General features: G+C 42.9%; 1 protein-coding gene across 1 annotated transcript in view; it reads left to right on the forward strand.

Annotated features, from left to right (window-relative positions):
• The window catches only part of PTPN14 (protein tyrosine phosphatase, non-receptor type 14), a 179,955-nt gene that overhangs the window by 129,886 nt on the left and 37,206 nt on the right, over positions 1-12,863 (forward strand). Inside the window, exons 5-8 of the mRNA XM_015424633.1 lie at positions 3,159-3,226; positions 6,765-6,835; positions 7,262-7,349; positions 9,937-10,025. Of these exons, the coding sequence (XP_015280119.1) occupies positions 3,159-3,226; positions 6,765-6,835; positions 7,262-7,349; positions 9,937-10,025 (316 nt within the window). The remainder of the gene's footprint in view (positions 1-3,158; positions 3,227-6,764; positions 6,836-7,261; positions 7,350-9,936; positions 10,026-12,863) is intronic.

A 12,863-nucleotide genomic window follows, 5' to 3' on the forward strand; every position in this document is an offset into this window, starting at 1 on the left:
TCCTCCTCCTCCTCCTCCTCCTCCTCTTCTTCTTCTTCTTCTTCTTCTTCTTCTTCTTCTTCTTCTTCTTCTTCTTCTTCTTCTTCTTGAAATTCCTGGTGATTTGGAATGGAGCCTGTTAAATAGTGGGTTCTAGACACATTGCAGTGATCAGCTCTGGTTTATTAAGTGATTTCAGCAAACTACAAGATGAAGCTAGCAGGGCTGGAGCCCTGATTATATGCATGCAAAACACCACACCCAACACACACACACTCCCAGTGATAGGCTATTTACATTACACTGCTTATCTATAGGTTGGTTCCTGGATCCAGGCGAGCTACTGTTCTAAAGATGCAAGCTCAGCCCATTCTAGGTGCAGCAAGAGGAAAGGCTTAGGCCTAATACATAACAGAGCCTGAGGAGGAGGATGGGATTTGGGGAAGGGAGGGACCTTAGCATGGTATAATGTCATACAGCCCACCCTTCGAAGGAGCCATTTTCTCCAGAGAAAAACTGATCTCTGTAGTCTGCAGAGCAGCTGTAATTCCTGAGGTTGGCATAACCTTCAGAGTGGTCATGGTTTGGTTTGCTTCTGCTGGCCAAATTTTGCATCGCACATTACTGTGCATGCTGGCTTGTCCAATATCACTGCCTGTGGTTATTTTATTTTTTTCAGCTGGGGACCCTCTTTTGGCGAAACAGCCTCCTGGTAGACTGAAGGCAGGTACCTATTCTTTCAGCCTTCTGGTGAGGATGTCAAATGGAGATCTTCAGGAGAGTCTGAAGGCTGCATGTGGAAAGTTACATGCATACAAATATTTCTAGGGATGGGCACAAACCGAGAAAATGCATTTTGGTTCAGTTTGTGGTTCACGGCGTGCCCGGTTCGCAAACCACACACCATGGATTTTTAGGGGCCAAATGAACCAGTTCAGTTAGTTCACTAGTTGGTTCACTAGAATGCCCCCCAGGTGTGCTAGAGACACCAAACTTGCAGGGGATCTCTGGCTGACTGTCTTCTACCTGTTGTCCAAGTTTGGTGAGGATTGGATTTATGGGGTCTGTTACACCCCCCCAAAGAAGGTGCCCCCAGGAAAGTGCTTTCTGGGGAAATGACAGGTGGTCATTTTGACATGAGCAGGCTCAGGAGGTTAAGGAGTGTATAGAACAGATCCTGTGCAAGCTAATCAAAGTCACAGGGGACCCCTGGATGCTCCTCTATATGCCCTACAAGTTCCACCTCCCATTGCTTTGAAGTTTGGTAAATATTTAGATTGAGCAGAGACAGTCCGTCTGGAAATATATCCATTCATGAACCACCACAAACCTCTATAAACAGCTTGAAAGTCTGTGGAAAGTTCATGCTGGTTGACCTGCCACAAACTTCACTTCGCAAACCATGAACCAGCCAAAATTCATAATGAACTTTAGTTTGTGAGCCGATTCGTGCCTATCCCTAACTATTTCAAATAAGCCAACAAAGGAAGTTACTTCAGCTCAGGTTTTCACTGATGACATTTTGTGATAAACATGTTCTTAAAAGCAACGAACTGTGAGATTTCCTCAGACTGTACAAGAGTGTGATCCATTAGACCACTAACCAGAATCACTGAAGACTTTCGGTGCTGAAAAGACTGGAGGTTGTTTTGCTACTTTAGAAAACTGTGAAAAGCCACATCCATTTTTAAATATTTCCATTGCATGAAAAACTGAGAACTTGGGGCCAGTTCAGATGCTAAAACATCATATGGAGGAGGAAGGCGGAGGAAGCAACATGTCTTGGAGTTCAATTCAAGGTGCTGATTATAACATTCAAAGCCCTTCACAGTCCAAGTCCCACATGCCTTCCCACATGTCCCTGTGTAATCTTTACCTAAAGAACTCCTCAGCTTTGTCTCAGCTAATAGCATTCTCTCTGAGTGGACATCTTTATGTGTTCTCCAGAATTTGTGGCCCTCCTAGCCAAACACAGGTCATCATCAGATTTATCATGGCCAGCCAAGGTACTTGTCAGTTCCACTGTTTTGCACTCTGTGAAAAGCGGGGCTAGGTGCCGCTATCTACGGCTGGGCTGGTGGGTCACATTTACCTTGGTCGTTCACAGATTCTGCTGACATTTTTAATCAAATGGAGAAGGGTGCAGGTTTGATTGTGGAATCCCCCATCTCCCCCATGTCTGTATGTCATTTTTCAATTCTAAATAGTTTCTTCTTATCAGTGAAGGAAAAGAAACAGGCATGATATATGTTGTCTGTTTTTCTCCTCATGGAACAAATAGTAGACTGAAGGGGTCATGTGAGAGCAGGATAATGGCTTGTAGAGACGTATTAAACCCCACACGGTCCCTGTCCAGTTTCCCTGATTAAGTTTAGCTTTTCACAGAGTGCAAACCCCTATTGTTTTTGTTTTTTTTAAAGTTTGCTGTATTAATTGTTTTGTTTTCACTTTTCATCGTATTCAGGTTTAAAAGCCTATAGGCCATACACCATAATTTAAGAATGAAGAATAACAACAAAGCAAAAATTAGCCACCTCAACAGTATAAGCTTTTTTGTGGCCACTCAGAAGTAATCTTAGCTCATGGGTGTCCACAGTAGCTGAATATTTTAATAACCATTTCAAAAGAAATTTCTCCCTGGCCTCAGCATGTTTTGGCAATAAAGAAATACATGCATTAATAACGAGTCGAGCGCTGATAAAGAGCAGTCACAAAAGCACTTTTCTGGAGATGTCCTGAGAAAGCGACCCTTCATCTGAGCTGGGGGTAATGCATTACAGCATGCAATCATGTACGGCCATCTCAGTTTAGGAACCGTCAGCATGTGAAGATTGTGCACGGATTCAAATTCAGCTGGATATTTAGTTCCTGTGTAAAGTGGAGAATATTTCCTTCTGGCATCTTTAAGCCAGAGGTCCTGTTTAAGTAATTTCTTGATGAGTAGCTCTCTTTTCTTCTTTGTTAAGGAGCTCAAAGGCCTCACTGGGCACAATTAATCATGGATCTCCCAGTGTAGTTTAGGCCAAAGTCAAATATTTTGGACCTTGCTTTCATATATAGATTGCATGTTCCAGGGAGCTAGATATTAAGCTTCCATGTATCTTTTCAGGATGAAAGTTTTCGTGTCCAAGTATAGCAGAGTCAGTGTGGTTTCTTTTCTCTCTCCTTCTTCCATACAGCTGATTTTGGAGACTACAATCACTTTGAATCTCAAGATTTTCTCCGAGAATATGTTTTGTTTCCTATGGTGAGTTAATAACCCCTGACTTTTCTTTCAGAATGTTATGCAATTCCTTCTTGCTCAGGTATGGTTTTAGGAAGCTGAGGAGAACAGGTCAGTAAAATATTTGTGCTGCATTCGGAAAAAATATATAATTCCTGCAGTTTTGTTCCCATCAGTTAAATTAGCACTTTATTCATGTAACCAAATACGACCATCTCTGATGTAATTTTTTTCAGTTGCACAATCTCTGTGTGTATATATGTGTCAGCTTTCAAATTATCTCATATCCTGTGGGACCACATCTCAGTGGTAGAGCACACAGTTTGTAAGCAGAAGATCCAAGGATCATATTCCCCAAACTTCAGTTGAAAGGATAATATTTCAAAGCTACTAAGAGTTACAGTGAGGGTAGATAGACCAAATAGTGTGCCTCAGTGTAAAGCAATCTCGTGTGTTTATAATTAAGGTGATGTTGAGAAACTGAACTCAGAGCTGGATAAGTGCAGATACAGGTTGACTCAAGTCTTGGTGGGTCCCATTTTACATTTTCTGTACTATGAGGAAACAAGGTGCATTCTTGGCTACAGTTTTTGGGAGGGAAAACCAGATCTTCCACCCTGTGTGCTGTGTAGCTCAGCCTCTGCTAGAATCATCCTGATGGCGCATTGTTCAGTATATCATATGTCTGACTGCTAGTGAGTGTTATTTATAAAAGGTTGGATACCAGCTTTCTAAATAAATAGAACAGCTAGTATGGAGTGTGGGATTCTGTAAATATGAAAATAATTGTCCATTCTGTTTTTTCCTTATGCTTGTGATGAGCCCTTGATCATAATTTGATGCCCACTACTCTCAGAACTATCAGTAGGAGGCATAAAATATTTCCCAGGATGCTTCAGAAGTGGCTGTGCCATTTTTCTTTTGCCTTTGTTTACATTTGTGTTGCAACCTTCTTCCAGAGTAGCCTTTAATTTACCTCGCAGAGTTATTGTAAAGGTAAGGTCACAGGGACCTGCCCAAGGCCATCCAATGAACTCTGTGACCAGAAGGTTGGGCTTGAGTGTAGAGGAGGACCCAGGTTCAGATCCCTGTTCAGCCTTGGATGTCATTGGGCAAGAATTATCTCAGTCTAACCTTAGTGGGTATGTGGTGAAGCTAAAATGCTAAAAATTTAATGGCTAGGTGTACTTGAGTTTTGGAGTCGCTAACTTTTCATGTGGCTTAGTATCCAGTATTTTCCATTCAATTGATTGTCCAAGTGGGATAATTCTAATTTACTCTTAATAAACTGATTGTCCAAGTTAATAGTAAGCATTATTAACTAAATTCTGAATGGACCAAAGGCTTTGCTTAGGGCAGGCGAGAATACTGTGCCAGGCAGCTTGTGAACTGTTGAGAGGAGTGCTGTGCATGGACTTTGTTTGATCTTGTACAGCTACAATATGTGTCAAGCAGTATTTCTTCAGCAGTGAAAAGAACAAAGTTATGTACACAGAAGAACGCTTCACAGGTGTGTAGCTGTGTACAGACACGTACCATGCCATTTTTCATTAGCACGTTATGGCATTCACATTTTTCAGTGTCAGGAACAAATATTACAGGGAGGCCCCATATGAGTAAGAAACAGACAGTTTAGTCAAGTACAAATGCACACAGCCTTTAGGCATTCTGAAGTAATCACTTGGGGGGGTATTCTGGGTTCTCTTTAGTTCATTTTTGAAATTAAGTGGAGATGCCATTATGTATTATCGTACCAAATGATTGAAAAATAAAAACTCAAAACCACATACAAGCTACCTTTACATAATATACAAATTTGCTGAAAATATGAGCCACATAAGATGGTACTAACAGGCATGCATGTAGCTGAGAGGAATTCAGCTCCCCCACCCCCACCTCTTTGCATTCTTCTAACATTTCTGGCCCATTCTCTCTTGGATCCTTATGAAATCTAAATTGTTGTCATGGTAGGACTCAATATGATATCCCTAAAGTGCCTTTCATTTCAGTAATAGTGATCATTATATTTTGAGCCGAAGAAGAATTTCCTTTTCCCTTGGGGACATTGGTTCAGTATTTTGTAGCAAAGGAGCTGGTACCTGTCCTTGCAATATGCTCGTCGGTGTCAGACTCCTGCAGCAATCAGTTCCCAACAGCTTTCATTCAAAGAAGTAAAGTTTATTGAGACATTGAGAGTATGCAGATCTCTTAACCATTTCATGTTAGAACTGAAGAAAAGCATGCACAGAAAACAGATATACGTTATTCAAGGAGCCCCCCGATGGCCCAGGGCCAATCAGGGATCAGATAGGAGCCCGCCACAGTAACGGGCTACTTTTCCCAAGAGAAAGATTACACCAGGCACTGAAGGTCATACAGAGAAGGTCATACAGAGATAACAGCAGAAATGAAACTTAACATTCCAGAGTCACCCCCCCTCCTATTGCAGCCAGGGCTTGAGAAAGGCCTAGCTGACAGTTGGTTCCTTTGCATAATTTAAGTGGAGCTGTTTGCCTGGTAACCTTCTTTTCACCCATGTATCTACATTTGGTTCAGTGTGGCCTGGGTAATACAGGTTTGTGAAGGAGGGTCAATAACCCCTTATGAGCTGACTGTACAATACAATCAAATCATGTTACTGTCCAGGATGAACTCTGCTATCTGAGTGCAAGTGGCATTTTGGAAACATTCATTTGCCTTCAATTCCTCCGTAGATGTGGTAAGCTACCATACCTGTTGGAAAGGTTGATAATATCCTTTAGATAATTTTTAATGTGAGGGACCCCCCCCCTTCCTTCCTGAATGTTGTTCAGTACCCATATGGAAATGCAAATCAGCCCTATGGTCCTAATTGATCCCCCCCCCCAATGCTACGACTGGGTCTATGCCAGCAGCAGAATGAGGTGGCAGAATGGACTATACTACTTCAGAACAAGTGGGGGACCGTATGATTGATCCACTCCTGAGGAAAAATAAAATTGTTAAATAGAAAACTAGCATGAGAGCTAGGCTAGAACCTTTCATGTGCTAATTTTCTATGGGCAGAAGCAGTTGAAAATGCTGCAGTGCATTCTAAAAATTCTCACCTTGGTCTTCTGGACCTGTAGACATGACTACAGTAGCTACCCACTGCTTCTGTTTGGATACGCTTGTATCTCCTCCGCCAAGTTTCCAGTTTTTCCTTGACCCTCATGTTACTATTGCTAATCTGATTCTGATCCATGAGAGTGGCATGATTAAGAAATATTTCTGAGATCACATTCAGCCATCATTAGTTCTCCCTGTTCAATAGAGCTGGTCCACATTTATAGCTAGGAGATTGAAAAGCACCAGTCACCATTATTTATTTATTCAATTTATTCTGAGACATGGTCATGAAATTTGATGGAATGTAATTGAGTTTCTGAACCACTTGGCTTGCCAGTCTCATTACTGCGCCCAAACATAAAGCTACATTAGCTATAAAATAAAAAGTATTTCAGTGTAAAGTTTTCACTCTGTATTTTACCTCCCCCTGTTCTTTGTCTCACTTAGAACAGTACTATTGTTTGTATGTCTATAGGATTGGCCTCAAGATGAAGCTGTGCTAGAGGAACGCACTCAAAAAGTAGCTCAGGAACACAAAAATCACAGGTGAGTCCCCAAATGTCAGCGTGCCAACTGCTGCCAAGCTACGGGGCTTTAATGTCTTATCTGGGCTGTCACGTAGTCACAAGGACTTTTTTTTTGCAGTCAACTATATTTGTTTGCCCAGTAGCCTTGTTATGCTCTGAAACGACATTTTGCAGGTATTTGGCAAGAGTTGCTAGCTAAAGGGCAGGAACGAAAAAGACAAAAATTACCTTTTTGTACTATCTTCAGTAGGCCTATAGGCGATGAAGACTGTTTGCCCCACAAAGTGTAGGGTATTAGAGGTTCCACCTAGCCTGCTAAGTAACTCCTGCCACATATTCCTCAACATCTTTTAGCAGGGGTTGCAGTCTCCTGAACTTCTCTCCAGTGCTCTGACTAGAAGCTTTTATCCTCCATGCAATCCTGTGTGTTAATTTTCATTTGCAGTGGCACACCTGCAGCAGAAGCGGAATTCCTTTACATCAGTGAAGTTGAACGTCTGGATGGGTTTGGTCAGGAAAGCTTCCCTGTGAAGGTAAAGTGCTACAGGAACTATGGTTTCATTTAAGTTTTGGACAAAGGAGTTTATCGTCATCAGAGAAATATGAGACCTCTAGACCAGACTGCAGAGATATTTTACCGGTTCTTTTAAGGCCTGTGTGTCTAATAGAACACATGATCAGGTGCTGGAGTCAGTATAAAAGGAAACGATAGTGTGGGGTGGAAGGGAAGATGCATTTGACCATCTCGTTACAACGTTAAGTATAAAATGTAAAACTTAAATATCAAAACATTCCTGTCATCACCTCCTAGGGTGAAAAAGGGAAACCCAAAACTACAGAAATGTTCCCCCCCCCCTTTTATTAGGACCAGTTAAAATTTCACCAATCACCCAGCAAGGTTTTGAGATCTAGCTTATGGCCAGCTTTAATGGTTTCAAAGGGAAGGGTGGCCATTGCCATCGGTGAAACCTGAAATCTTTCTTTGCCTCTAAGCAAGCAAACGTCAGTACCTGGGTGGAAGAACTCCGGAGAGTCTCATGTAAACTGTCTTGAGTTCTATAACAGATAAAATGTTATATTCATATCTGAAAGAGATGCACTCCACAAATTTAGTATAGTAAATGGTTTTGCCAAACAGCTGTTTACTCCGGTAAGGGTATGTGCTTTCCAGTCACCAGGGACAACTGAACCAGTTTTCAGTATTGTAATGTCTATAAAGGACAGGGATGCTGAAGTAGCACAGGCTAAACTATATGCAACAGAAACTTTTAAACTCAAGTCAATGAAGCTTGAAATCGTTTCTGGAGTTTCAACCAATATGCAGTCACTTAGGGAAAAATATGCTACTAAAACAGCGTATTGAAAATTAGCTGCTTTTTTTAGAAGTGTAAGTTATGTCTCAACTTTACTTTAATCTTACCTCTCCTTTTGATACCTGGTTCAACGCAATTTCTAATGTGTGAGAATGCCTTATACCCATTCAGATCACTGGTCCACCAAGCCCCTTTCTGCATGCTTTGTGTTAAGGGACAGCTCACCAAGGTCATTCCCAGTTCTGCTTCCTGTGGTCCCTTTGGCTGGCAATGGCAGGGCTTGAACCTGGGACCTTTCGTATGCACGGCATGTGATCTGCTACTGAGCCACAGTCTCACATTTGAAGTAGCAAATGTGAGCTTGATACCCTTTGCAACTTTACAAAGGAAAGGGATCGATTTTACTGAATCACAGAGTCCTTGGGTTTACATTCTTTTGAAAGTTTCCATTGGAAATTTTTTTGTTTGTTTAACAGCTGTGGCTTTTGACCAATAATTGTAAAACACTGTGAACACCGCGAGAGAAATACATATATCGTTAATTCATTAACCTTTTTGTTCTTTTGTCTCCTCAGTTGTAATTATTATAAGTATTTGATTGTTGTAATGTTTCATACATTTGTAATGTAGGGAGGCCGGAACAGTGTGTATTGACTTGAGTAGCTAGTTTGCAGGAAAATGTAGGACTTTCATTTTTGGAAAAAAAATTAAACGTTGATCCCACACACACACACACACACACATACATTGTTGCTGCAAATATCAAGCAGCCTTTTCTGCCATTGGCAGTTCAGTTTCAACCCTAAGGCACATCCCAGCTCAAGAAGTGCCCTGTGTCTGCTTTGGCTGATGTAAAGAATCAGGGCAGCTCTCAAAATAGCCCGAAGGGACAGAAGGAAAGAAAGACTTTAGCTAGCTCTGCATTCTCTGGAACTTGTGACAGTCTACATCAAAGTTAATGACTTGTGCACTGGAAGGCAGAAATGTTGTGGTCTTCTGTATCTAGTCTTTACACAACTGACAAATCAAAGGCTCACGGCACATTTAAAGTTCTGTGCGGCAGTCAATCAGTTTGATAAGCAATCTCCTCGTTTTGCTTCACTGTGGGTAATGTTTGGTATGCACCAAAGGGAATGCAGTGCTATGCAATAAAAAAATGGAGGGAGTCTGTTACGTGTAGGAGTGAGAACTTAACTGAATGTATTAGGATAGACTGAGATTATTTAAAGAGCTGTTGGCTTTCTAAGCCATAGTGATATCCCATGCACTCATATACATCTGATACCTTACATCTCTAGTGACTCTTACTTGGAGTTATAAGAAAGAAAACGGAATGTCTTGTGAACACACAGTAGATGGCCAACAGTCTGGTTTATGTTGTTGGTGTTGTGGAGCTTCTCATGGACTAGTGGCTCAAATTGGCCTGATACATTAATGTAACATCATCTGTCTTTAGGCTTCTGTCCCACCCCTCCTCCAGGAACCTCAAGGCAGTAAATGTGGCATTCTCCCTTGCAGGTTAATCCTCAGAACCACCCTATGAAGTAGTTCAGGCAGAGAGAGGGTAACTGTGCCAAGGTCACCCAAGTAAGCTTCACAGCAGATCACTTGAATCTCGTTTGAATCTAGGTCTCCCAGGTCCCAGTCCAGCATGCTAACGAGTACACTACACTAGAATCTAAAGAAGTGATCAATTGTTATTGTTGTTGATTAGCCACACATTGCAATCTTTCCTGCTTCGCCTAGCAGAATGTTTTGTTGCAAGATTACAATTTGGGTTTTTGGTTTCCTCCCCCACTTCACGTAGGACAATCATGGAAATGACGTGCATCTTGGAATTTTCTGTATGGGGATTTTTGTAAAGAACCGAATTGGAAGGCTCACGGTGATCTACAGGTAAAATGAAAAAAAGGAACTTATGCTCAATCCAGAGTATTTTTTATTTCATTGGTAGAACTTGAGGATCTAGACAGGTTCCTTGGGTGTTTGAGGCTTACCACCTGCTTGTCGGCCTGATCTGGATGGCCCAGGCTAGGCCAATCTTGTCAGATCTCGGAAGTGAAGCAGGGTTAGCCCTGGTTAGTATTTGGATGGGAGACCACCAAGGAGTACCAGGAAGAAGAAGGCAATGGTAAACCACCTCTGAATGTCTCTTGCCTTGAAAACCCTACAGAGTTGGCATAAGTCAGCTGCGAAGCAACTACACTGAGGGCTGCCAGGTCCCCTCCTCACTCCAGCAGGGGGATTTGGGGGGCATTCTGAGGGTGGGCGGGGACACCCCCAAGCACAACTACCCAGCTGGCCACTCATCTCTCACCTCTTCTGCCAGATTTAAAGGGCTTCAGCTGATCCATGGGGACTACCAATCAGCTGGAGGGCCCTTTAAATCTAGCAGGGGGGAGAGGGGCAGTCACGGGCCACATGCTTGGCTTTCAAAGTGAGTGAAAAGGTAGTTGGTGGACAACTTCACGGTTTCCTGGAAGAAGTGAACTATCTGGATCCTTTCTGGTTTGGCTTTGGGCCTGGATATGGGACTAACAGCCTTGGTCACCCAGGTGGATGACCTACACAAGGAAAGGGATGGTGGAGTTCCACCCTTTTGATCCTGCAGGACCTCTCAGTGACTTCTGATACCTTTGACCATTATATCCTAGTAGATTGCTTTTTGTATTTAGGACTGGGGGCACCCTTTTGTGGTGATGTCAATTCTACCCAGAGGATAGGTCTCAGAAAGTCATGCTGCTTGGCTCCTTGGCCTGCGGCATATGGAATGTCATCCTTTTTAACATCTATGAGAATGCTTGGTGAGCTCATCCAGAGATTTCAGCTGGGTTGTCTCACCAGTATCCGGGTAACTTTCCATTCTATTCTTGACTTCCAGTTGATTCCAGGGATACTGTAATAACTCCGAGCAGTGCCTGGAGGCAGTTTTGGGGTGGGTGAGAGCTAATACTGAAGCTTAATCCCAACAAGATGGAAGTGCTATTGGTGGGTGGAAGGACTGACTGGGGATTTAAGGTGTCTCCAGCTCTGGATGGGGCTGCCTTTTGAAGGGGCACAGCTGTATTTTGGAGATGCTACTGGCCTGAGGCCAGCTGCTGGATAAGCAGGTAGCGGTGGTGTCCAGGTGTTCCTTTTACCAGCTTTGTCTGGCTAGCCAGCTTGTGATCTTTCCTGGACAGAAGAGATCTGGCCACTGTGGCACATGCTCTGGTAACACTTAGAGCACAGTGCAGTGATCTAATCTATGTGAGGCTGCCCTCGAAAAGTGTTTGGAAGGTTCAGTTTGTACAGAATGCTGCAGCCAGGATGTTGATTAGAGTGGGTCATAGGAACCATATCATGCCAGTCTTGGTCCATCCACACTGGCTCCCAGTTGGGCCCAATTCAAAGCGTTGCGTTTTTTTTACCTTTAAAGCCCTACATAATTTGGGACCAGCATACTTTAAGGACAGCCTACTCTTATACCCAATCCTCTGAGGCCCTGCTTCTGGAGCTCCCACATTCTAAGGCTAAACAGTGGCAACCCAAGAGAAGGAGGAGGAGGAGCTTGGATTTATACCCCGCCCTTCACTACCCAAAGGAGTCTCAGAGCGGCTTACAAACTCCTTTCCCTTCCCTTCCCCACAACAGACACCCTGTGAGGTAGGTGGGGCTGAGAGAGCTCTGACAGAAAATGCTCTTTTTCAAGGACAGCTCTTATCAGAACTATGGCTTGCCCAAGGTCATCCAGCCAGGTGCAAGTGGAGGAGTGGGGAATCAAACCTAGTTCTCCCAGATTAGAGTCCGCGCACTTAACCACTACACCAAACTGGCTCTCCATCATAATATAAACCCAATTTAAAACCTGTTCCCAAAATGCCATGATAACCTTGCACCTCCACCACCAGAAGTCCATCTCGGTCATGATGCCAAAACTACAAACTCCCTCCCCAGGGATATTTGTGTGACCTGTCTTCACCCACTAGTGAAAGACAATGACAGAAGACTTTTTGGCTTTATCTGGCATTCCCTCAGCGAACCCTCCTTCCTGCCTTATGTATTGATTTGCTGTATTGTAGTATTTTTATTATGGAATTTTAACTGTGACCATGATTAAACAGAAAGGCAAAATATGAATGAATGGCATTCAAAATGTTTTTCATTAAGAAATAATCCCCTTTGAAAACAACCTTCTTTGAACTCAGTGGGACTTGCTTCTAAGGAAACTTGTATAGCATTAGGCCGGGTAACAGGATCATGCTGTTCATAATTAGTGCATAATCCTTTTAAACTAAGGTTTATGTTCTCTGACATGTACAAATCATTCTTTATACTCTCATTTGTATGAATGTAGTTATTTCATGAGTTTCATACCAAGCAATGGCATGATGTCCATGCAGGGCACAGTGGAATGTGAATAGTCACAGCCATTATATTCTTTGTAAGAACATAAGAGAAGCCATGTTGGATCAGGCCAATGGCCCATCCAGTCCAACATTCTATGTCACACAGTGGTGAAAACCCAGGTGCCATCAGGCGATCCATCAGCAGGGCCAGAACTCCAGAAGCCCTCTCACTGTTGCCCCACAAGTACCAAGAATTCAGAGTATCGCTGCCCCAGACATAGTGTTCCATCTATACCTTATGGCTAATAGCCACCGATGGACCTCTGCTCCGTATCTTTATCCAGTCCCCTCTTGAAGCTGTCTATGCTTGTAGCCACCACCACTTCCTGTGGCAGTGAGTTCCATG

This window comes from Gekko japonicus, unplaced genomic scaffold (genome assembly GCF_001447785.1).
Source record: "Gekko japonicus isolate JY-2015 unplaced genomic scaffold, Gekko_japonicus_V1.1 scaffold491, whole genome shotgun sequence".
In the NCBI taxonomy this organism is placed as follows: domain Eukaryota; kingdom Metazoa; phylum Chordata; class Lepidosauria; order Squamata; family Gekkonidae; genus Gekko; species Gekko japonicus.